The following is a 24,458-nucleotide window of genomic DNA, read 5'->3' as shown; positions in this document are numbered from 1 at the left end:
GATTTCCAAAGAACTTCGTGACGTTCGCGTATCAAATTCAAATGAGTAACCAACCAAAAAAAAAACATTCATATGGTAATAAACACAAATTTGCTAAATAAATGAGTGATGCCTCTTCAAGGAATCCATCAAACGATAAATTGTTCGGGGAATTACATTTTTTTTTTTCAGCAACATTTTATCATCACATTAAGCATTAAGCTATTTGAAAACTGAAGTTTACTAATTTTTATCGCCCATATTAAATGCTTAATGATTTGTTGCTGTTACAAAACGAATTCTGGTCGGCAATAAATATTAAACTTTTTAGATTGAAATAATCTTTTGATAATCAAATTATGCCATATTCATTCGCAGATGTTTTCAATTAGTTGTAGCATCGTCAATATGCATATTTAGTTAAGATCGTATAACTAATTGAATCGAATACATCTGCAGAGAAATCTCTCAAGTTGCTCTTCAAATGCTAATGGAATCCACATGCTACTAGATCAAAAAGTTTCTCTCTCTAGATCTGTGTGTATGTGTGTGTGTGTGTGTGTTTATAACATCATCTTTATAAATAATCAATATTCATTTTTATTATATGGTAATCGAAGTGTCTAGCAACAACAATAACAATAACTACTACAACAACAATGACAGCAACTAAATTCCAAACAAGTTTCGCACATTAACAAAAACAACAATTGCAACATGACAAAGAAAAAAAACGTTGTCGATGTTGTTGTTGTTGTTAAAATAGTTGTAGAGATGCTTGTTGTTTTTGGCTATAAAACGATTTTGTTGTATTTTGCAAAAGCAAAAATAAAAATAACAAAACCAAAACGTATTAATAATAATCAATGTCAGTCAATTAAGATACAGACATCGAAATGCTCTACGACACCTGAATACCCTACAAAAATGTTTTGATATCCAAAGGGCTACTTGAATAAGATAAGCGAATGGGCTAAAAAACCTTTTTGAAGATCGGAGTCGAAAACTAAATAAATTCATAGATTCAATGATTCAGTAAGTTGAAATTTAACTTTCAGTTTAAGTTTAACTTTAACTTTAGCTTTCAGTTTAACTTTAATTTTCGCTTTAACTTTAAGGTAAAGTTTAATTTTAATTTTAAGTAAAAAAAATTGCAATCAACTCAAATTTAAATAAGTTTAATTTTAGGTAAAAAGAGTTTAAAGCAAGGCAAATCAAATTTAAAACATTTTTAGCTTCTTGTAATTCGATAAAAGTCACTTCAAAAACTAAAGTCTACAAACTATTTTCACTTTATAGTTTCACTAGCATTTTTTTTTGTCTTTAGTAAAGATATTTTGCAACAAATTTTATAATTCAAAATGCTTGTCAAGAATTTTCTATACAAATTCACTATTGTATTCTTATTGTATATCAAAGAAGTGAGTTGCTAATTTTTTCTAACTTTCTAAGAATTTCCATCAAATGTATGCACCTATTTAGTTATTCCAGGATATTTCCTATGATATAGTATATTATAGGGTATTCTGAATACTAAAATGGGGTCAAAGTCAAGTTCATGTCAAGTCAAGTTGAGACTAATAGTTACCATCGTTTAACCCTACAACAAAGTGTCTTGCAAGTTCGAACTTGTTCTTGACTAGGCATAGTAAATTAATACAGGGTATTACAGCTAACCGGTTGTGGTTGAAAAGAGTTTCAAGAAAAAGTCTCGCTTACCATTTTGTGTTATTGGCCCAATTGCTCTCGCCGATAGTGTGCGTGGCCAGTGAATAGCCGAAAAATGAATTCTCATGGCCGTATTTGACGATCGGTTGTCGTTGCTCCAGGTTAAAGCACTCGATGGGCACCAGAAGAAGGCTGAACATGGCGCTCAGCATCGAGATGAGTCGAGACCAGCGATATTCATCGATGCTGCTGCTGCTGTTGGACATTTTGCTGTCTGTTCTTTTTGCACTGACTATTAACATTTTGTGTGTGTGTGTGTTATTTTGAATTTGACGCTTCACGTGCAACCGGCACAACGAACAACAACAAACAACATGCAGCGTTGCAACAATTTCCAATCACTGCAGGTTGTTGTAAGGCCGCTTAACTTTCAGCGACGCAGCAGGGGATTAGCGGCTGCGTCGACGTCACAACCGTCGACAACAACTGCGGCAGCGACTGCGACTGCGACTGCGGCGCTACGCTCAACAGGTAGTCGACGTTGTCTTCGGTGTATTCAGGTGCGTTCCTCTTCTTCTTCTTCTGACTCTTCTGCTGGCTGCTTTCCAAGTCGTTGTTGTTGTTGTTGATGTTGTAATTGCAGCACTTGTTATTTGCTGTTATTTTGTTTCTGCTTTAATTTGCTGCTTCACTTGACCTTTTTCACCGGCACCAACGAAAAGAAAAAAGCGCGCAAAACTTTTTGTTTGAAAACAACAAAACTCAAATTATAAATTACGCAAGGTTCATTTCGTTTGCGCTATTACTATTTTTTTCATTTTTTGCATAACACACAAAGTCACATTGATAATAAAAAATATCGCTTATCACTTGACAACAAACCAAAAAAAAGAAACACGGTTAAGAATTTAATTTTGGCTATCCCGCTTGTCGCTTTTCGTCGTTTCGGAGACCGTTCGTTTCGTCGTTTTGTCGTTCGGCAGACACGCGCGAACACGTCCAAAGCAATCGGCAATTACGTGATAATAACATTCGCGGCACTTACGTACTCAGGGTGACCGCAAACGCGATTTTCAAAAGCACCTATTTAAAGCCAAACACTATACCGAATATACCACTTTCACAATTCAAAGCGCGCACCTTATTACACAGCTTTGGTCACACTGCACTCACCCCGATTAATATGCTGCCACTGTTATCGTTAGTCCAAAGCTGCATGGCGTTGCCAACTGATGGCATCTGTTTTGCGTGAGTTGGCAACGCTAGAGCGTGCCGTTGTAAAACTGCGCAGGATTCTGAAAACGAAATGAGAGAAAAGAAATCAATGAATTTTCCCATTCACTTGTGAAATTGTGTAGAGCTTAAACAACATCCAGCATCAGCAGTTGTATTATTTAGCGAACTAAAAAAGGTGGTAGAAATGCAGCATAATCAAAAGTCAATTACTAGACACATTGAAGACAATAGTTATTGATGGCATTGCACTAAAAACGCGTTCTACTGGGCAAATAGCAAACAAAAAGAACAAATAAAAACACAAATCGATAAATCTGTGTGTCTGTGTGTGTGTTCGTGTGAGGAGGCTGTCAACACAATCAGGAAATTCTTTTACATTGAGAAGAAGAAGAAGCAGAAGTCGTCATGTCTTATGTGAGTATTTTGTTGCATATTTTATGGAGAATTATCGCTCATGATGTGTGTGTGTGTATATATTTGTGTGTTTCTGTTTAACCTCTTGCAGCGCTTGAAGGCCACCAAATGTCCAACGGACGAACTTTCGCTTACGAATCGTGCAATTGTTAATGTTGGCGATTTTCCCGACGATGTCAAGTGAGAGACAACTCGATATTTTCATGACATTGCCAACAAATAACATTTGAATTATTCCATACTCTTAGGTATGCAGATATTTCGCCTGCACCGGGACAACACTTTATCTTTGCGCTAGAGAAGACCGTCGAGGTGCCCAGCGGCTATGTGGGCTTCTCCTTGGTGCAGCGCAAATGGGCGATGCTCTCAATCAATCAGGAGCTGGAGGTGCGACCCTATCGCTTTGATGCCAACTCCGATGTCATAACATCTGTCTCCTTCGAGACGGACTTTTTGCAAAAGAAGACGTAAGTTTCAATTGTCCGCTTGCATGGGTATGTGTGTGTGTGTGTCTGTGTGTAAAGTGGGGTTAGATAAGTTTTAAAGTGGGGTTAGGTCGAAGGACGACCTATTAAATATATATTATGCAGTCTAATGCTAATGTTAGTTGAAGTTCATACTTCAGAGAACGACATAGAGATATTGGGCAAAGGATTCTGCTCAGAGTCTGTGACATGTATCGTAAATGTTTGCTAAAGGCTTCCAAGATTATACAAAGTTATGATCCTTGATAGGATTGCCAATTGGGAAGCATAGAACAGCTAATTAAGCAAAGAATTCCCGCTTAAGTATGTGACATATATTTTAAACGATATTACTGACTATTATATTGACTACTCCCTGAATTTAAATGGGTAATTACTTTAGAATACTTTTAAGACTCAACTTACCTCAACTGAAATGCTGCCTTAATACTTTAGCGTCTCCCAGGAGCCCTACGATTCGGATCAGATGGCCAAGGAGTTCATTATGCAATTCGCTGGCATGGCACTGACCGTTGGCCAATCGCTCGTCTTCAACTTCAAGGACAAGAAGCTGCTAGGTCTGGCTGTCAAGTCGCTGGAAGCCATCGATCCCAAGAGCCTTGGCGAGGGCAAAGAACCCGCCATGCGCAATGTGCGCTTCGGTCGCATCCTTGGCAACACGGTGGTGCAATTCGAGAAGGCCGAGAACAGTTCGCTGAATCTGCAGGGCAAATCGAAGGGCAAGGTGGTGCGTCAGTCCATCATCAATCCCGACTGGGACTTTGGCAAGATGGGCATCGGTGGCCTGGACAATGAGTTCAATGCCATCTTCCGTCGGGCGTTCGCCTCGCGCGTCTTTCCACCCGAGCTGGTTGAGCAGCTGGGCTGCAAGCATGTGAAGGGCATCCTGCTCTATGGACCTCCCGGTACCGGTAAAACTCTGATGGCCCGACAGATTGGCACCATGTTGAATGCCCGCGAACCGAAGATCGTGAATGGTCCGCAGATTCTCGACAAATATGTGGGTGAATCCGAGGCGAATGTGCGACGTCTGTTCGCCGAGGCCGAAGAGGAAGAGAAGCGTCTTGGACCGAATAGTGGATTGCATATCATAATCTTTGATGAGATCGATGCCATTTGCAAGCAGCGTGGCTCTGTGGCGGGCAACAGCGGTGTCCACGATACCGTGGTGAATCAGTTGCTAACCAAAATCGATGGCGTGGATCAGTTGAACAACATTCTGGTGATTGGCATGACCAATCGACGCGACATGATCGATGAGGCGCTGTTGCGTCCCGGACGTCTTGAGGTCCAAATGGAAATCAGTTTGCCGAATGAGGCGGGTCGCGTTCAGATCCTGAATATACACACCAAACGTATGCGGGATTTCAATAAGATCAACGACGATGTGGACAACAAAGAGATTGCGTCGCTCACCAAGAATTTCAGCGGTGCTGAGCTCGAGGGTTTGGTCCGTGCCGCCCAATCGAGTGCCATGAATCGTTTGATCAAGGCCGATGCCAAGGTCACCGTGGATCCCGAGGCCATGGAGAAATTGAAAGTGAATCGCGATGATTTCCTCCATTCGCTGGAGAACGACATTAAGCCAGCGTTCGGCACCGCCCAGGAGATACTCGACAATATGTTGGCGCGCAGCGTCATCAACTGGGGTCAACCGGTTAGCAATCTCCTCGAGGATGGCATGCTCTATGTGCAACAGGCCAAGGCCGCCGAATCAAGTGGTTTGGTCTCCGTTCTCATTGCCGGTGCACCGAATTCGGGCAAAACAGCATTGGCCGCCAAGCTGGCCAAAATGTCCGACTTCCCATTCGTCAAGGTATGTTCGCCCGAAGACATGGTCGGTTATACCGAGTCCGCCAAGTGTTTGCACATTCGCAAGATCTTCGATGATGCGTATCGCAGTACGCTCAGTTGCATTGTCGTCGACAATGTGGAACGTCTGCTCGACTATGGTCCGATTGGTCCACGCTACTCCAATTTGACGCTGCAGGCGTTGTTGGTGCTGCTGAAGAAGCAACCGCCCAAGGGACGCAAGTTGCTCATACTTTGCACCTCAAGCAGACGGTAAGTTGAACTCCTTCCTTGGGAGAATCATTGATATACAAGTTACATCTCACTTGCAGTGAGGTGCTGGAGGAAATGGAGATGCTAACGGCATTCACCTCGGTGCTGCATGTGCCGAACCTTTCCAGTCCGGAGCATGTGCTCGCCGTACTCGAGCAGTCGGACATCTTTAGCAAGGGTGAAATCCAAGCCATTGGCAAGAAGATGGCAGGCAAGCGGTAAGCTAAGACAACACGTTTGCCTTCAAATTCTTCCTTAATACATATTCATATTCACATTCTTGTATTTATCCCCTTACAGCGTTTTCATTGGCATCAAGAAACTGTTGGGGCTGATCGATATGGCACGACAGACGGAACCATCGCAGCGCGCCATCAAATTTCTGTCCAAAATGGAGGAGGAGGGCGGACTGGATATGGTGGCACGCTAGAATAAGAAGCAGAGGCAGAGTGTATTCCATATATTCCGTAAATAGAGCAAAATTGTATTGCGATCTCAATTATTAGCGACTAAGTGAACAAAACCCGAATATGAGCAATGTTTAACTCGTATATATCGATATATACATATATACATATATATATATATTCCGGTTTATCAATCGTATCAAATAATCCGCATAAAAAACGACTATAGAAATGCGCCTACTGCTTGTGCATCATCATCAACTCAATTCCGTTTAGTTTAGCTACCGTGTTCCATTCCAATATGTTCCTAACCTCACAAACACCCAATAAGAAATGAACAAATTTGCGATCTGATCTCTGAATGAAATGAAATCGACAGAAATGTGAGACCTTGTGACCTGATTTGGCATTGCGGCTGGTGGTATAAATAAATAAAAGAAATATATTAACATACATATAATATATGTATTCTGCAGGTCGTGATTCTCGCTGCTTGAGAGAAACACTGGCCTGATTAGTACAAAACACAAAAAAAGGATATTAATTGATAAATAACTCGTACATGCAATCGATAATGTTAACAAACAAACAAACAAACACACCACAAAATACACCTATAAATAATTATGCATTTTGAAGAAGCTGCATTCGATTTGTTGTTGTTTAGCGCGTACGTCTTGTTTTCAATATCTTTTTGTCGTGTCTTGTTAATAATACTCTACTACTACTAAATTTAAAATCAATTTCTTTCTTGTTAATCTTAAGATTTTTTCCTCAGAATAGAACACCAACAATTTTAGGAGACGTTAATCGATGATATCAAAGAAAAACAAACGTTGTTTAGCTTGCGAAAAATAAAATTAAACATAAACAAATAAAACAGAAATATTTAAATCGAATTATACATGATAATTATTACGCATATTGTTAATCGCCAATGTTAAAACTTAAATAAAGCAAAACGGATCTAAAAAAAAAAAACAAAATACGTTTAAGTGTTTAATAAATGAGAGTACTGGGAAAAGTTTGTAAAATATTCTAAGCTATTCTAGTGAAATTTGTAGAAGTGTAGAATATGTTTATAAGCAACATATCGACATACTGCGCACTTTTGTAGAAGAGGAACAGATTGATAGACAAACTATGAAATTGAGGGAATTACAAGAATTGCTTATCTTAATTTCGTGACTTAAGACTTAATCTTGAAATACTTTAACATCTTTTATTGGTAATACAAAAAGAAAAAAAAAGAGATGCTTATAAAATAGTCGAAACAAATTCATTTAGAGATGCTTAACAACTAGTTCAAAAGTCGAAACAAATTCATTTAGATATGCATAAAGATTGAGCCTACATTAGCATTAGAACAAATTATAGCTAAATTGTATCTGTGGCACGCAATAGTTTGTGGCACGTAAATGAGGCAGTGTTAGATAACCGTGCGACTGTGATTCAGCGACAATTTTCCACTGCGCACTCGACGCTGCAAGCGCTGCAAATACAAAATGGAAATCAATATTAATGAACTGTTTTTTTCAAATCAATCATCAATCAAAGAGTTTGACTTACCCGATTGAAGACGTCACGCATTATGCGATTGCTGCGACGGCGTCGCTCCTCGCGTTCTCGTTGCTGTGCGGCCAGCACCTCGGGCAGATTCTCGCAGCGTTTGTTCGTCATCGCCTTCATCTCCCGCGTCGAAAAGATGCGCACTTTGGCTGTGGAATGATGTGAGTGTTGTTGAGTACAAGACGATCAGTTGATGATTACATGGATATGTATTTTGAGATGAGGTGAAGAGATGGCAAGAAGTGTGTGCGATGAGTAAGGATGTTTTGATACAGCTTAATTGATGAGAGTCTCCAAGGCAACGCAGTATCCTGGGTAGTTGTTCATTTAACTTGTGGGGCTCTATCCTATAGTTTTAGTCGTGTTTTCTTCTGATTCAGCATATTTATATGCTCCTAACAGTCTCGGGTTTAACAGAACCCGACATCCTCGTAATACGGGTCTTGAAGTACTTCATTTTATCCATTTTTCTAACTTCAAACGTTATATTAATTTCCATTTAAGTATTTGATTTTATCATTTTTTTAAGCCTTATATTTATATCAAATTGGGTATTTGATTTGCTTCTTTTTTCTAACTTCTCTTGTAGTATAAGTAGTGTTCTTTTGTCGAATATATTTCCCATTTTATGGATTCATTCAGCATTCAAACAGCATCTTAGCAGGGCTTTTTAAAACTTAAAATTACAATAATCTCTTAAACATAATCTAATTGACATTTTCTGAAGACACGTGTAACTTAGGAAACCCTTATGTACAGGGTCTCAATAATGGAACAAGTTTAATGCTTATTTTATACATATTTACTATGTGTACGGATTAAAAACTCGCTGGGAATGTGGGAGTGTGGGGGGTGAAGGAAGTCTGCTAATTGCCAATCTCTTGCCTATTCACTTATAATACCTATAATAGCGAAAACTACGCTGCAAGTAAGCACTTCTAATTGTCATGTTCTGAAGGACAATTACCCTTTACGGTAATTTCATTTAAGAGCCTCACTGTATTTCACAACTAAGTGCACATAACGGACACTTTACTCGCTTACTCGCTTTCTCCTCCAGCAAAAGCGAAAACCAATAACAATTTTGCTTTACTGCCACTTCACTTAAGAGCCACACTGCATTTCAAAACTAAATACATAACGGCAACTTTGCAAGCTTAATTTCTTCTCACACAACCTAAGCAATATCACAATTTCGCTTAGCGGTCGTCTTACTTAACAGCCACACTGTATTTCACAGCTAGATGTACATTACGGCCACTTTACTAACTTAATTTCTCCCAACACAAAAACATAATCAAGAAGAAGGTAAAATACAGATACTAATCCTAGGCAAACAATATCACAATTTCGCTTAACGGTCATCTCACTTAAGAGCCACACTGTATTTCACAGCTTTACTAACTTAATTTCTCCCAACACAAAAACATAATCAAGAAGAAGGTAAAATACCGATACTAATCTTTCACTTGAACAGTCAATGTTTGCGTCTCTTAAGCGAGAGAGATTTTTGGGAGGGTGTAGCTTAACAAGTGGATTTGGATCTCACTTACCGGTAACTGGAGGCGGCAGCTGCTGCAGCCGTCTGTCGATGGTCTCCACGCTGTGTCCCTCGATGAGTTCGTCGAGTTCGCGACGTCGCGCATTGCGCAGCAACTGCATCTCATTGAGTATCGCCTTGCGCTGCTTCGACTTGACACAGAACTCCGGTCGCGCACGTTGCAAATAATCCTGAACCGTCAACGTCTCCGTGAGTATTTGTCCCACTGCATCATCATCATCATCGTTCGTATGGCTGTTAAATTGCAGCACATAAGCGATGCCACGCGGACGAACTTGCAACAATTGTTGTTGCTGTTGCAGTTCAAGTTGTTTGACGGTGTGATGGCGACGTTGTCGCTGCAACTGTTGTTGCAACTGCAACTGCTGGCATGCCACATCGTCGTACTGATGTGTTGTTGTTGTTGTCGTCGTCGTTGTCGTTGTTGCCTCGCAGGCCGTTGCCATGCCCATCGGTATTGACATCTCCGAGCTGAGACACAATAGCGACGAACTCGTGTTGCTGCTGCGTTCAACGGTGGCAGTACCAGCAGCAGCAGCAGCAGCAGCAGCAGCCACTGTTGCAACACCAGCAGCTGCTGCAGGCACTTTAGTTGCTGCTGTGGCTCTTTGGACTTCCTGAGAGTTGACTACCTGATAATAGATGGCGCCACTTTCATTACTAGCGGTTGCTTGAGCGTATTGCATCTGCACGTAATGCGGCGGATGATGTTGGTGGTGGCGGTGGCAATGTGTTGCTGGTGGATGCAACTGCAAAAAGGAATATTGTTGAAAGTAGTATCAAATAAATATAAGATCAACTTACATGACAGGCAGCATGAGAAGGATGCTGCTCATAGAACAATCGCTGCTGTTGCTGATGACGTCGAAAGAGTTGCTGTTGTTGCTGCTGCTCGCGACGCTGTTGCTGCTGATTTTGATAGTGGGCCAAAAATTGACGCTGTCGCTGTTGGACAAACGAGCAAACGCTCTCGCTGCTGCCCGAGTGACTTAATTGCGGCGTTGCCATTTTGCTGCGCTGCTGCTGACGAGCAACTGTTGTCGCTCTGTTCTCAATTGCAACAGCACCAACAGTTGCTGGCACTGCAAGTGCAACATCAGCAGCTGCTTCAATTTGTATAACTTTTTCAACTGTTTCTGAAGTTTTTCTAGCTCTTGGTTCTATGCGAACTAATTTATCAGCTGTCGATGTTCTTGATGTGGCTGTTGCTGCTGCTGTGGTTGTTGCTTTGTCTTCGCCAGCAACCACGTTTGTTGCTGGCATTGAAACTGGCGTCACTGGCGGCGCTGGCGGTGCAGGCACAGGCAGCGTTGTCTTGCCTTCTTTCTCTGCACTTTGTTGCTCCAACTCCTGCTGCTCTGCTTCCCGACTTGACTTCACTTGCTCCTCGCTTCCTCCGCGACCCCCGCGATGCAACAACTCTTGCAGCGCATACAAACGTCGTATTTCGCCTTCAATCCAATCGATTTGTGTGCGTCGCTCCAGCGACAGATTGTTTCGCTGCTGTCGCTGTCGCTGCATCTGCCTTTGTTCGTACTCAATCTCGCTTTGGGTCATCGGATTGAGCCACTCTTGGACTGCAGCCTGCTCATCGTGCTCCTGATTCGCTCGCTGCACATTGATCTTCTGGGTGAGCAGCTCGTTGGATGCCGCGCTGCTCGTCGACGCGTAACTGCACGGCTCCATTTGCTGTTCGTTGGTGGGCGTGGCAAGGCGTGTCCTCGGCGCTGGCACAGGCAGCGACAACAGTTGCTGCTGCTTCGGCTGCTGCTGCTGCTGCTCTGGCTGCAAGCTGCGACTGGTATTGGTGGCCACGTCCTGCCTTTGAGAGTTGTCTGAAAAATTCAGTTTATTAGTTTGCTAATTTTTATTCATCGGAATAGTTGGCTACTATAAACCAAGCAGCAAGTGTTGTCTTTAAAAGCTATTTCATGCGAACTTACTTAAAACTGATTAGAAAAAAATAGTAGAAAACACAATACAATTTTTTAACTTTGGCAAATTCAACAAAATTGTGGGTATTCTGAAAAATATACCAAAATACTTTATACCGCAAAAATACTAATATACACCGAAGGTCAGATTTGGTATTGAAGTACTGCATTCGAAAGCAGATAAGCCTAATTGAAGTATTTCATAAATAACTTAATACTAGATTTAATATATATATAATGGAATAAAAGCAAAACAGAACGGTATTATTTTTTTAAATACATATACCACAAAAATACTGAAAATATACCACGTGTCATATTTGGTATATTTAAATAGTACTGTTATTATTACTACTATTATTTTTAACACATACCATATTAATATACCGCAAAAATACTAAGCATACACCGCAGGCTATATTTGGTATATTGGAATAGCATAGGCACTAAACATACTAGATTGTCAGCCAAAATAACGAAAATACTAAAAATATACTAATTACTATATTTGGTATATATTTGGACGTGATACTACATCCAAATATACCATAGAGATCAAAATATACCAGATTCGTCAGTCAAAGCAGCTAAACTAAAACATAATACATCACGAAAATACTAAAAATATACTAAATACTATACTTGGTATATATTTGGACGTACGTCCAAGCGACGTCAAAGCAGCTAAAACCCGATTGCTATAGGCGTAATTTGCCATAGAAACGAATTTCTAAAATAGCTTATTTAATACTAGACTTAATACGAGTATAGTAAAATAAAAGTACCATAAAGTCGTAATCCCCATACATGAATTTTATACAGATCGTACAAATATCAAGTCATAAATAAACGCTAATTAATCTGTATAAGCATATAAATAAAGTATATATAGTAAATGATACACACCTTTAACCGGATTTTCGTGATGCTCCGTTTGCTGAGCCTGCTCCTTGCTCCTCTGATTGCGAACATGAGTGCTGCTTTTACTCCCGCCTCCGCCTCCGCCGCTGCTGCTGCAGACCAAATCGAGACCAACGAGACGCTTGATGATGTCGCGAGCCAGTTGCTTCTTTTGGCCACTGCTCAGGCTGCGCTTGTTGACCAAAGCACAGAGCAGATCGATGCCCAGATCGACATCGTTCTTGAAGCCAGAGCTGCTGCGCAACGGCAACGAGCTGCAGGCAGAGGAGGCTGAGGTGGCTGAGGTGGAGACGGAGGGCTCTTGGTTCTCCTTATTGTGCTGTCTCCGTCGCTGGCTAAGCTTTTGCTCCAGCTGCGCTGCATATTCCCGCTCCTGACGCTTCAACTCGGCGTCGTTCAACGATTGCGACTGTTGCTCCTGCTGCAGCTGTTGATAGCTGCTGCTGCTTCGGCGACTGCTCTGACTTTGACTCTGACTCTGACTCCGACTCTGGCTGCGTCCTGTGCCCGCGGTGCTTGGCCTGGAGAGATTGGGCTGATAGTCAAAGCTGCTGGCCGCTGAGGAAGTCACACAGCTGTCACGCCTGGAGCTGGAGACGGGCGTGGAGCGCGGTGCACGTTGCACAAACGTGCTTGAGGCCAGTGGCGGTTTCTCGACGCGTTCCTTCTCCAGTTGCAGACGCTTCAAATCCGTCTCGGATTGATTCGCACGCTGAGTTGCCTGCAGTGGCTGCATTGCCGCCTCCAGCACCGAGCGTTCCAGTGTGCTAATGTTGCTGGTGGACATGGCACGCTCGCAACTGTTGTTGCTGCCCATGCTGCGATGATAGCCCACATCGGCAGCGGGATCCCATTCCAAGCGTTTGTGCGATTTGAGTGCAGATTCCGGAGTTTGTGTTTTACGTGTGTGCATCTGTGGTTGTGTGTGCGTCTGCGTATGTGTGTCCTTTGTGGGTGTGCGCAAATCCTCCACAGAAACAGAGCAGCTTGACTTTACTTTCGATGGCGGCGGCGGCAGAAGTAGCTGCTGCTCCTCTTCTTCCTCCTCCTCCTCCTCATTCTCTTGTTGTTTTTCTTGTTGCTTATTCACCATCACAATGGGAATATTCACAATTTGTACGGCAGCTGCTTCCCCCGCCTCCGCCAACACCCTGCAGCTGCTGTTGTTGTTGGCGGTGATGTCGTGCTGCGGACACGGCGCGCCGACGCTGACGCCGCTGCTCGCTGGCGATGCCGACGAGAGCATCATGAAGCGTTCCAATTCCGTTTCGCGCTCATTTGCTATCTCCGCCAGATATTCTCTTATTTTCGGTGTAAAGCGCGACGATCTGGCTTTCCGCTCATAATTATGCTTTTTATTATTATTATTCGACATTGTTTTTAACACACAAAAATAATTGAGGCATTGCCGCCGCGACGCGTTTGAATTTTAAATGACACTCACAATAAGTACGGGGTGCGTAGTTAGTGCAAACAGTGTGACCACACACACAGCAAACAAATGACGCGTGGTGTGTACACATTGACATTCGATAATAGGCGCGAGCGATAACAATCAGCCTTTTATTTACTTAACAAATACAACAAGAAGAATATTTGTATACAACTAATATTGCCAGATAAATATTTTTTACATTTATTAAGTAAAATGTAAATGTACACTTTCTGCCTGTATCATGTTATGTTAAGCGGACAATGTTAAGTTCAACATAGTTCTGTTAATGTTGGCACACTTTACAGGCGAGTCACAAAAAGTGGGCACACTTCAATATTTGACTGCTTATTGGCATTTAGTTGTGCAGATTATGTTAGACTTAACAGAGCGCTGTACTTAACATTACCTATATACAGCACAACATTGCTGATTTGAAATTATAATATTTAATTGCATGCAATATAAAACTGGCACGGTATTGGTAAAGATCTATTGAAACTTTATTACTCGTATTTAATAATAGCTCAATATTGTTTGGGGAAAACATTGCCGACATCGCCTATCGATAAATGCAGCTAATCGTTGACTAGCAATCGATATCGTTCGAGCGGCATAAAACAATCAAGTTTGGTCACGACTATATAAAAATACAATATGCTCACAACAATATGCCGAACAAACGCCAAATGAAATAAATCGAAATAAATAAATAAACCAAACCATAATATTATATATATATATATATAACTATGTATATAATCTTATTATCGATTGTTGTTGCCGCAGGCAATTATTATGGAATCTATATTGCTAAATACAGAGACATCGATCGAAAAAAAAGCACATGACGAATTAGGATTGAAATTTTTGAATTTGAAATTCAATTTGAAAATTTTTAAATGCATTTGGATGTAACAAATTATGATGTATATATATATATAGATAACTGTATATCTCTATGTATATAATAATGTAGTTTATGTGTGGGATTGAGTTGGTGTTTTTTCTTTTAGATGCGTGTGTTCTTTTGTTTAGCTCCCTTTCCTTTCATCTCACTAATTCATCATGCAATCCAACACACGCATTTGTTGTTCTTGTTGTCGTCTGTCTCTCTCTTTTTGGTGTTTGCTGAGATCCAAAATACGAATAAAATGCTCGACTTGCTCGGTTGAGACTATTTGCTTGAAGGAGGATGCTCTTTAAATATTGATGTAATTGTTGTTGCTCTTGTTGCTTATTATGGCCACCGTTGCATAATTATGCTTTATACATCATAATCATTTGACTTTTTGTTTCGCAATCACATCACGTTGTTCGTTTCATAAATGACTAGGCCGAAGAACTTCTCGCGCTTTCATCTTCTCTCTCTCTCTCTTTCTCTCCCGCTTTTAACGCATTTGCATCTGCAGCTGTCGCTGTTGACCGCGATCGTAGAAGAGCAAATAAGCCGGGACACTCAACACCTCATCGATGGTCACTTCACGCACAATGGTATCCGAGGTATAGAACCAGCTAAAAAGACCAAAGAAAAATACATTATAGGTAACTTTAAGCAAAATTTTCGAACACAGTAAAAGTTCACTTTGAAATTTCTTAATTCAATAAAAAAAAAATGGGAAAAATATATAAATTTGCAAATATTATTTTAAAGTTTAAGCATAAATTGGAGAACATATTGGAGTAATCATATATTCAATCACAGAAATCATCAAATAATGATAATAAGCTGACTTAGTTGATGACATTCGGTTGAATTCTAGACTTATTTTTAAGATTAACAATCAAAATTATAAAAAAACTAATTTAAAATTTCATTTTTCAAAACAATAGATTTCTAAAATGTGGAATTTCAATTCAAGTTATTAATTTTCAAATATTTTAAAGTTTAAGTAAAAATTTAGGGAATTCAAGGCATATTTTCAAGTTTAATAATAAAAATAGTAAAACCCTAATTTGAAATTTCATTTTTCAAAACAAAAGAAAAATTTTGAATTTCAATTCAAGTTATTAATTTTTTAAATATTACTTGAAAATTGAAGCATAAATTGAAGGAATTGTTGGAATGATCACATATTTAATCACAACGATCATCAGAATACTTTAAAGTTTAATAATAACAATTATAATACACAAATTTGAAATTTCGTTTGCAAAAACAAAATATTTCTAAAATGTCGATTTGAAATTCAAAGAAATTCGAAATTGCAATATTAGACAGTTGTGATGCAACTTTTAAAAATACAAATGGAAATTAAATAACGATTTCACAAGTTGTTATTTTAATAAGGTAAACAAAACAAATAAGAAATCTACAGTCGAGTGTGTTCGATACCGCAAAAATACTAAAAATATACCAACGACTACATTCGGTATATTTATATAGTATCTATTGCAAATAAAAGCAAAGCAGTGCGGTATTAATTTAAAAATATACCGAATCAATATAGCGGAAACATATTAAAATTTATCAAAATGGTATATTTGGTATATTTATATGGCAATATATTCAAAATATACCATATAATGCACAATACAATTGGCTATATTTGGTATATTAATATAGTAATATATTTAAAATATACCATAAAGTGCAAAATATACTATATTGCCACTCAAAGCAACGAAGACTTATATATTTCCTTAAGTTAATACTCTCTCCTACCCCATAGGTAGCTAAGTTTCCACTTACCGATGCGCATTGCGGAGCGAGCCGCGACGATAGGTCACAAAGTGTCCGCTGTTCGCCTCGCCGGAGTGCACGACGACAGCGAGCAGGCGATACAGATTCTTGGGGAACATGGCGCCGAATCCTTCGCCGCCAGCACCGCCGCCATTGTTCATGGGCAAACTAGAGGAATACAGCGACATGGTTGAGCCCCAAGGTGTGCCGGCCTATCAAAGTGAAGATGCATTAAACAAGTTGCTTGCTTGGCATAGATTAGATTAGATTAGATCGCTGGCTGACTCACCTGACTGTTCAGATGCGGCTGCACAAAACTGTACGGTGCCATGGACAAGCTCTCGGGGAAGTGCACGTAATCCTGACGCTTGCACACCTGTCCCGTGGGCAGCCAAACGGTGCGTGCAATGTGAATGCAGAGGCAAGCGGGCAGCTTGGCAAACGTCACCGATTTGGTGTGCATCGTTGTCTCATTGCAGCTGTCGCACTTGACATCGCTCAGATCCTCCGACGTGATGTATTCGCTGAGCAAGTGTCCCAAACTCAAACCCGAGCGACGTTGCGTCGGCAAATTGAGCGTAATGCTATCGAATTTATCGTAGCGCACCGCCGACTTGGAGCCACAGCCGTTGCACACAATTTGGGCACCCATCGCACCCTGAAACGGATGCGCCACCTGGCTGGGCATCATGCTCGACCAGATGGACACACGTCCGGGACCGCGATTGAGACGCTCCAGTGAGCGGCATGAGCTCGACACCCGGCGATTGAGTCCCTCGCTGTGATTGGGATTGTTGTGGTGCTGTTGCTGCTGATTGTGGAGTTGTTGCTGTCGCGGACGCGACAATCGCTCGCCACCCAAGATGGGCGATGCATTGCCCTGATGCTGCTGCTGCTGCTGGATGGGCGGCTCTATGAAGTCCATGGCCGCCAGTGCCGATTGATAGCCAAAGGGTGAGTTGCCCAAAAAGGGATTTGTGGCCACGCCCGGTGTCAAAGCATCGGCTGCCGAATCGCGTTCACACACCGAGGCTGGGGAGTCGGGTGTGTGCGCCTCGGAGCGCACCAAACGCTGCAAGCTCGTCGACTCATCGTACTCCATGTTGAGGAAATCGGTGAGCATGGCACTCGATGGTCGATTCGGTTGATCGCCAATCCGTTGATGATGTTGAGCGCTCCCACCACCTAATCCCCGTTGATAATCGCCATCCAAGTCGAGCAGATCATGAGCGACGGGCGTTGGTGGCAACAGTGCATCCGATAGACAGCCCATTTGCTGAGGACGTGTTGCCTCCTCCTCCAGCGATGACAACAGCACATGGAACAACTCGTGGGCATCGTGCTCCTCCTGAGGAATTACCCAACCCAGTGTGTTTAATGCACGCAGCACAGCGCCTGGTGAATGGGGATCACCCCGGAGCGTGGCATGTGTGCCATTGACCACCTCCAGAGTGCTCAGCATCGAGCTGATCAGACTCTTGCGATCCGGTGTGGCGCCATTGTAAAGCTGCAGCCAGGCAATAAACTGTGGACAGGCAGCCAGCGCCTGCAGCAGCGTGTTGAGGAAGCAGGTGCGCCCAAAGTTGTGCAGTCCGGCGATTTGGCCGCGACGCTGACGCAAGCGTGAGCCTGGGGAATGAGGAATGAGCGAAAATGTGACAAATTTCGAGAAAAAGGAAAGGGTTTGCCAATTGGGAATCGCGCTCACCTGAGGGACCCCAGAAGACAAAGGCGCCTACAACGGCGGCCACTGTGACGCCGGCAGCCATCAATATCTTTTCGCTCTCCATGCTTCAGCAGTGTCACTCGGCTCTCGGCTGCGGGGGGTGTTGCAGGGGAAACGGGGTTTGTTGCACACACACAGTAATTGCGTCTACCACATTGGTTGGCATTCACGTACACCGACACACACACACATACACTCGTCTGGGGTCTTTTGTTTAGCGCTTATGTTATTGTTTTTTGGGTCTTTTTTTTGTGTTTTGGATTTGGTTGCGAAATTTAAATAAGTTCCGAAAAAAATTTCTTCTATACTATGGTGTCTGTCTGCTGTCTGATGTTCAGCTGGATGGCGTTGCCATCTGTGTGGCGGTCCACACTGTCACCTTTAACCAACGCTGGCAGTGCCAAGCAAGCACTTGTAGCCAAGTATGCAGCACACACATTAGAGCCAAACAAATTATTTAAAGCATACTTGCAATGCAATTAAATTGAAAAACTAAATAAAAATTAAGTCAAATTTTAATATATTTAAAAGCATTTTTGAAAGAATTGTTGCAATCAACACATAAGTAAACGAAAAGTTATGTGGCAACACTGTTTACAAGCAGCTGTTGCGAGCTGTGAGCAGCGTACCATACCTATTCTCGAATGTTATGGAACAAAAGCGAACAACAAACGCACAACAACAACAACACAACAAACAAAGGTGGCCTGCGTTTGAAATTGAATTCGTACGTTCATTACAATATTACTCACTTTTTGGACGTGTTGTCTCGGGCTAACAACAAATAATGCTCTACAAATTGTAAAATACGTTGAGAAACAAAAAAGTAAATAAAATTTAACGTGCAAGTGCAAGTTTCGATTAACAAACCAAGAAATAAATAAAGAAATTCACAATATAAATTTGACACATTTTGTTCATCTAACGGGTGAGTAATTAAATGGTGCTTATTATTAATTTGAAATGTATTGTAATAATTGTGCCATCCCCCACCCAACCACCCAATCGCACCGTCCTTGTGTCCATTTCACAATATACACAGAGCTACACACATACACATAGACAGAGACGCGCATGTAAATACTCATACACATGCAGCACATTGGCTGCGCTGCTGCTGCGCAATATACAAAAATTTTCACCGTTTCTGTTTTCATAGGCTGCTTTATTATCGCCTCTTTGTTGATGTCGCCATTCGTTGTGCGTTGTGCAATATTCATCTCTTCCTCCGTCCCTCTCTCTCACTCTTTCTTATATGCGCTGCTCTAGTTTTGCGTTAATTTTGGAAACTGTGTCAGCCACAAATTCAAAATTGCAAAACTATTTGAAAAAAAGTAGAGATGCTGCCTCCCCCACCACTTCCTATATGTACATACATATGTATGTACTATTCTGCCTGTGTGTGTGTGTGTAAGGTGGTTGCTTCTTTGTTGTCTCACTCACATACATACACACACTTGACTTGCATTTAACGGCGCATTTCATTGGCCTTAGACAAAGCTGACCCTGAGCTCAGCCATGATACAATAACACAAGGTAGTCTCGTCGGAAAAGCTGCCCCTTATCTATCACATGCATAAGTGCGAGTGAAACGACTGCGTCTAGTGAGTGCGAAAGAATCGACAGTAGAGCTTTGTGATTAACCCTTCAATGGCGCATAGGGTTTAATTGTTCCACTATATTAAAAAGAGTTGAAATGTTTTTTTATAATTTAATTTTTAATAGTTTGGAATTGGATAGTAATCGTTGTTTTTGTTTTTGATTACCAATTATTTAGTTCAGGTTCTTAATTCTATCATAAAGTTCATATTTATATATAATATAATTGCAATCTGACATTTTTGTCTTGCACAAGGGTTAATATTTAGGGAAAAAATCGTCCGCGCACAACCTTTCGCTTCAACAAGCACGAGCGCACTGACGATAGTGGCTCGAAGCCGAACGTTAAGGCACGCGACGAGACTACCTTGTGTTATTGTATCATGAGCTCAGCTGAGTTGAGCTGAGCTTTTAAAGCTCTTCTTGCATTCCACTGCGAATACTGCTGTTGCTGCTGCTTAATTTCCTTGTGCAGGCGGAAATGCGACGCAATTTGAAAGCCAATAAGGAAAAACACGTTTCCAAACCAGTTACAATTGTCCAAATACAGCAAACAAAGAACGACACAGCAATTAAATGCTATGTACACTTTTTTTTTTATTGTTTCCAGGCAAATTTGCAGTGAACATAAAAAACAAAATAAATCAAAATGGATGCCAAGCAGAACAATGAGCAGGAGCAGGACAACAACACCAAGCAGCAAAACAATGACGAGTCACGCCTGCGTACGGACAGCGAAAGCTCCACGGATAGCATGACACGCTTTGTCCTTCCCAGCCTCGATGGCAGCCCGCCCAAGGTCGTCACCATGGACGAGGTGGCGAGCATGCTCAAGAATCTCAAGAACATGGAGCTGGCCCATGAAATCGCTCTGAATCCGGAGTTTAAGCTGCAGCGCTACGAGCCGCCAATGGATAGGTAAGTACAGTGAAGACTGCCTAAGGGCAATACTTTTTTTAACGTTTCTGATCAATTTCAAATTGAAATGAATTTAATGCAACTTTGGGATGGAGCAGAACATTTTTTTTGTAGTTAAAAGACACACATATTGAAAATTCCCATATATAGTAATTTAAATATTTTGAATTTCATGTAAAAGAAAGAAGCAGAACATGTTTCTGGTAGTAAGGACATAGTTATATTAAAAAAAAAACCCTTATATTAAAATTGGAAATAATTCAAATACATAATTAAACATAAAAAAAAATTGGTAAAAATAAATTAGTTTTTGCTATATTTGATATTATTAAAATAAAAAGAAGAAAATAATAATAAATACAATTGGGAATAATTTAGATATAATATAAAAAAAGCTTTGGAAAAGACGGGATAGTTTTCTGATAGTCAAGATAAACATATGTATATTAAAAACTTACTTACATTTTAATTGGAAATAATTAAAATACATAAATTAGCAAGACATAAAATAAACTTAGCAACAAAAATTAATTTTTCCTATATTTGGTATTATTAAAATAAAAATATCTTTTACGGAAAAGGAACAATGAACTTTCATAAAAAAAAACCCCAAAACACAGTCAAAAATTAATAGAAAAAAAATTAAAAGAACACAAATAGAAATAAATATTAAAAAAAAATTGTTTGTGTATTTTAGAATAGTAAAATTAGATTCCCTAAAATAGGTATTGAATTTTATGGGAATTATTCGAATTACAAAAGTACTCTTCATAATACTTCCCCCTCAACTTTGCTACTCTATCCCACTCTGACTATAGCTATCTCACTCTCTCTCTCTCTCTGTATTGCAGTCTGGAGGGTCGCATCAAGACCATGGTGCACAAAGCGTTCTGGGATCTGTTGCGTCAACAGCTGGAGCGCCAGCCACCAGCCTACGATCAGGCCATTCGGCTGCTCGGGGAGATCAAGGAGGACTTTCCTCAGCTGCTGTCGGCGAAGAACGCGAGTCTGTTGGGACGCATCAATGCGGCACTGGACGAGCAGCTGGTGCGTCAGCAGGCGGAGCGGGGAGTGCTCGACTTTCGTGCCTATGCCAATTTTGTGATCAATCTCTTGGCGAGCATGTGCTCACCGGCCAGAGATGAGACGGTGGCCAAGCTGCGGGACATTGAGGATGTGGTCGATACGTTCAGGGGCATCTTCGAGACGATGTCGCTGATGAAACTGGACATGGCCAACTTTATGCTCGCTGTGGCTCGGAGTGACATCGCCGCCAATTCGGTGCAGTATGAGAAGCAAAAGTTCAGCACATACTTACGAGAGTTTCATGGCAATGGTGAGTGTGGGGGAAGCGGGGGATATTCAAGATAACTTTTATATCCGCTACCCATAGGGTATTATAACATTTTGTGCTGGCAGGAAATGTATGTACCAAGCAGAAGGAGGCATCTTTGATTCCATAAAGTATATATATTGATCAGATGAAACGATATAGCCATGTCCGTCTGTCTGTCTGTCTGTCCGTCCGTATGCACACCTTCATTTAAGAGACTATAAGAGATAGGGATATAATTTGTTCAACACTTGTTATGTTTACACGCAGATCAAGTTTGTTTTAAATTGTTGCCACGCCTACTTCCGTCCCTGAAAGCTAGAGTAGAGAATAGACAATAATATATACTATAATAACCATAGTTTTTATATTCCCTGATAAATTGGCTGCGAACTGCGAACAGACAAAATTGTAGAAGTTATTCAAAAAATACTTTTTTACGGGTCTCAATTGCTTTGGCTAGCAATCTAGTATATTTTGCACTCTATGGTATATTTTTATGTATAAGCAATATACCAAATATAGCCTTCGGTATAATTTTTGTATTTTTCACTCTATGGTTTATTTTAATATAGAACTATATCAATATACCGAATATGTCCTTTAGTATATTTTCAGTATTCTGCGGTATATAAATTTGGTATATATTAAAATTGATACCGCACTATTTTACTTTCGAGCATATTTGACTGTAGCTTTCTTACTTGTTTGAATGTATTACTATATTAATTTACCAAAAATAGCTGATGATATATTTTTAGTATTTTAATTTGGTATATTTTAATAATGCTGTGCAGTTTTGCTCTTATTCAAAAAGAGTAGTTGGTATCTTACAGTCGATTAGTATTTTTAGTGAACGTAGTACCATATAAGTATACCAAATATACCATTCGGTATATTTCAGCATTTTTGTGGTATATTATCAGGTGTATTTTAATGTTTTATAGCAATCGATTGTAACTTTCTTGTTTAAATTAAATTTGAAATAGTTTTAGGGCTTTCTAATAAAATGAATTATTGGGAAAATTATATAGAAGAACTAATAATATATATTTAAAGTAATCTGCGGGCCTTGGTCGCTCTGACTCACCTCATTGCAATAAGCAATTGCATTCGTTCGTTCGTTCGTTCAATAAAAATAATAATATTTGAATATTTTCATTGCAGCTGGATTCCCGGCCACCGAGGACTGGCTGCAACGTCATCGTCCTGGTTGCAACAGCACCGACGACATCACGTACAACGCGTACATGCAGCTGCTCGACTATCCGGCGGACAAAGAGTTTCCCGAGCTGCTGCGCATCGACAAGGAACGCTTCGAGGGTCTCAGCTGGCGAGCGCAGCGTTTGATCCTCTGCGCCTCGCTCATCTCGGTGGCCCAGAGTGTCCCAGTGATATCGCAACGTCGTGAGAATCGCCAACAACTTGCCCAACAACTCGAGATACTGATGCAACATGTGAAGCAAGAGGAGTGAGTAAATTGGAAACTCTTTTTAAATCTTTTTCCCTATCTAAACTACTTCTACTTCACTTTGCAGTCAAATTGAGGCTGCCATTGAGAGCTGTCGTGAACAGATTCGAGCATTTATTAGCACATCGCTGGCCAAGGAACAGATGCAGCCATTGAGCGATGCTCAGCAGACGCAGCTGCTGAGTCAACTGCAGCAACTGGCTAACAAGACGTCGCCGGTTCGCAATCTAATGAGTGAGTGGAAAATCGAAAAACTCGAATCGAATCTCAAATCTCGAATTTACAACCTATTTCTATACTTTCTAGCGAGCCGCTTGAATGGCTTTGTGCGCGTTGCGTTGCGCTCCAATGGCAACATTCCGCCACCGCCTTCTGGTTTCGCTGACTTCGAGGAAGAGTTGGTTGCATTTATTGCCTCATTTCGGCGACTCGTTTCCTACAATCACGCCGTATTCGGAGAGTACTTTAACCAACTGCTGGGCAACAATGGACAGCGAGAGAGCTCTGAGCCTGTGGCCGATGCCTGCGGCTTGGCTTCGAATGTGGCCCAAGTGGCCAAGCCTTAAACCCAATACTATTCTATATCCATATAGTATGTATCTGATCTGCTGGATTATGTCGATGATGATGCGTTGGAAGCGCGCAACAAGAGTTGGAGGAAGAGAAATAGATAGAGAGAGAGAGAGAAAGAGAGAAAAGCAGCCTCATTCGCTGTGGTTTTATTTGTCTGTGAGGATCTGGCCAAGTGATATAGTATTTTCTCCATCTCCACAAAGTCCTCACACACACAAACACACACACACAAATCTCGCTGGGCGTCTGTGATAAGCAAGCAAACACACACAACGATGAATAAAAATTGGAAAGAATACACTTGATATATGTATGGAAATATATGGGGGCAGCCACGCCCATGTCCAGATCAGACTACGCCACACTCAACTCAACAACAACAACAATAAGAACAACAGGAACAACAAGAACAAGAACAACATTAAATAAAAAGAGACGAGAGAGCAAACACTGGCAGCTTCACAAGTTGGTTTTCGAACTAATTT

The 24,458-nt window shown here is 41.0% G+C and overlaps 5 protein-coding genes across 6 annotated transcripts in view; 2 read left to right on the top strand and 3 right to left on the bottom strand.

Annotated features, from left to right (window-relative positions):
• The window catches only part of LOC133849073 (integrin alpha-PS1), a 67,809-nt gene extending 65,162 nt beyond the window's left edge, over positions 1 to 2,647 (bottom strand). The window contains 1 exon segment of the mRNA XM_062284934.1: positions 1,699 to 2,647. Within this exon segment, the coding sequence (XP_062140918.1) occupies positions 1,699 to 1,949 (251 nt within the window). The 5' untranslated portion in view covers positions 1,950 to 2,647.
• Positions 2,648 to 2,957: 310 nt separating this feature from the next.
• Positions 2,958 to 7,083, top strand: LOC133849077 (vesicle-fusing ATPase 1). Its single transcript, XM_062284938.1, has 6 exons — positions 2,958 to 3,297; positions 3,389 to 3,477; positions 3,546 to 3,764; positions 4,218 to 5,846; positions 5,906 to 6,064; positions 6,147 to 7,083. The coding sequence occupies exons 1-6, from the start codon at positions 3,289 to 3,291 to the stop codon at positions 6,274 to 6,276; spliced, it is 2,235 nt and encodes a 744-aa protein (XP_062140922.1). The 5' UTR covers positions 2,958 to 3,288; the 3' UTR covers positions 6,277 to 7,083.
• Positions 7,084 to 7,422: 339 nt separating this feature from the next.
• Positions 7,423 to 13,789, bottom strand: LOC133847918 (centrosome-associated protein Alms1a-like). Of its 2 annotated transcripts, XM_062283217.1 has the most exons (5): positions 12,224 to 13,763; positions 10,188 to 11,218; positions 9,376 to 10,132; positions 7,823 to 7,971; positions 7,423 to 7,745 (listed from the first exon to the last, which is right to left on the bottom strand). In XM_062283217.1, the coding sequence occupies exons 1-5, from the start codon at positions 13,611 to 13,613 to the stop codon at positions 7,683 to 7,685; spliced, it is 3,390 nt and encodes a 1,129-aa protein (XP_062139201.1). In that variant the 5' UTR covers positions 13,614 to 13,763; the 3' UTR covers positions 7,423 to 7,682. The 2 variants fall into 2 exon arrangements, with proteins under 2 accessions (XP_062139201.1, XP_062139202.1); XM_062283218.1 differs by lacking the exons at positions 7,423 to 7,745; positions 7,823 to 7,971 and adding an exon at positions 8,453 to 8,478 and having other exon boundaries at positions 12,224 to 13,789.
• A 736-nt stretch (positions 13,790 to 14,525) lies between these two features.
• Positions 14,526 to 18,429, bottom strand: LOC133849079 (ubiquitin carboxyl-terminal hydrolase 30 homolog). Its single transcript, XM_062284941.1, has 4 exons — positions 18,062 to 18,429; positions 16,643 to 17,982; positions 16,363 to 16,565; positions 14,526 to 15,185 (listed from the first exon to the last, which is right to left on the bottom strand). Exons 1-4 carry the CDS (start codon positions 18,141 to 18,143, stop codon positions 15,062 to 15,064), a joined length of 1,749 nt encoding a protein of 582 aa, XP_062140925.1. The 5' UTR covers positions 18,144 to 18,429; the 3' UTR covers positions 14,526 to 15,061.
• Positions 18,430 to 18,775: 346 nt separating this feature from the next.
• Positions 18,776 to 24,458, top strand: LOC133849081 (T-complex protein 11-like protein 1). Its single transcript, XM_062284946.1, has 6 exons — positions 18,776 to 19,007; positions 20,289 to 20,596; positions 21,448 to 21,932; positions 23,097 to 23,400; positions 23,468 to 23,634; positions 23,707 to 24,458. The coding sequence occupies exons 2-6, from the start codon at positions 20,328 to 20,330 to the stop codon at positions 23,964 to 23,966; spliced, it is 1,485 nt and encodes a 494-aa protein (XP_062140930.1). The 5' UTR covers positions 18,776 to 19,007; positions 20,289 to 20,327; the 3' UTR covers positions 23,967 to 24,458.

The sequence above is a fragment of the Drosophila sulfurigaster genome, chromosome X, assembly GCF_023558435.1.
Source record: "Drosophila sulfurigaster albostrigata strain 15112-1811.04 chromosome X, ASM2355843v2, whole genome shotgun sequence".
Taxonomy (NCBI): Eukaryota; Metazoa; Arthropoda; class Insecta; order Diptera; family Drosophilidae; genus Drosophila; species Drosophila sulfurigaster.
The sequence above is the reverse complement of the archived record's forward strand: the minus strand, read 5'-3'. Positions and strand labels throughout refer to the sequence as shown.

Coding starts and splice junctions, on each gene's coding strand:
- LOC133847918 (XM_062283217.1), bottom strand. CDS start 13,613: ATGTCGAATAATAATAATAAAAAGCATAATTATGAGCGGAAAGCCAGA. Junction 10,133..10,187: donor CTTCTCATGCTGCCTGTCAT/GTAAGTTGATCT, acceptor TCCTTTTTGCAG/TTGCATCCACCAGCAACACA. Junction 7,746..7,822: donor TGCGTGACGTCTTCAATCGG/GTAAGTCAAACT, acceptor TTGTATTTGCAG/CGCTTGCAGCGTCGAGTGCG.
- LOC133849077 (XM_062284938.1), top strand. Junction 3,765..4,217: donor GACTTTTTGCAAAAGAAGAC/GTAAGTTTCAAT, acceptor TTAATACTTTAG/CGTCTCCCAGGAGCCCTACG. Junction 5,847..5,905: donor CTTTGCACCTCAAGCAGACG/GTAAGTTGAACT, acceptor TCTCACTTGCAG/TGAGGTGCTGGAGGAAATGG.
- LOC133849081 (XM_062284946.1), top strand. CDS start 20,328: ATGGATGCCAAGCAGAACAATGAGCAGGAGCAGGACAACAACACCAAG. Junction 20,597..21,447: donor TACGAGCCGCCAATGGATAG/GTAAGTACAGTG, acceptor TCTGTATTGCAG/TCTGGAGGGTCGCATCAAGA. Junction 23,635..23,706: donor GCCGGTTCGCAATCTAATGA/GTGAGTGGAAAA, acceptor TATACTTTCTAG/CGAGCCGCTTGAATGGCTTT.
- LOC133849079 (XM_062284941.1), bottom strand. CDS start 18,143: ATGGAGAGCGAAAAGATATTGATGGCTGCCGGCGTCACAGTGGCCGCC. Junction 16,566..16,642: donor AGCCGCATCTGAACAGTCAG/GTGAGTCAGCCA, acceptor TCACTTTGATAG/GCCGGCACACCTTGGGGCTC. Junction 15,186..16,362: donor TCGCTCCGCAATGCGCATCG/GTAAGTGGAAAC, acceptor TGGTCTTTTTAG/CTGGTTCTATACCTCGGATA.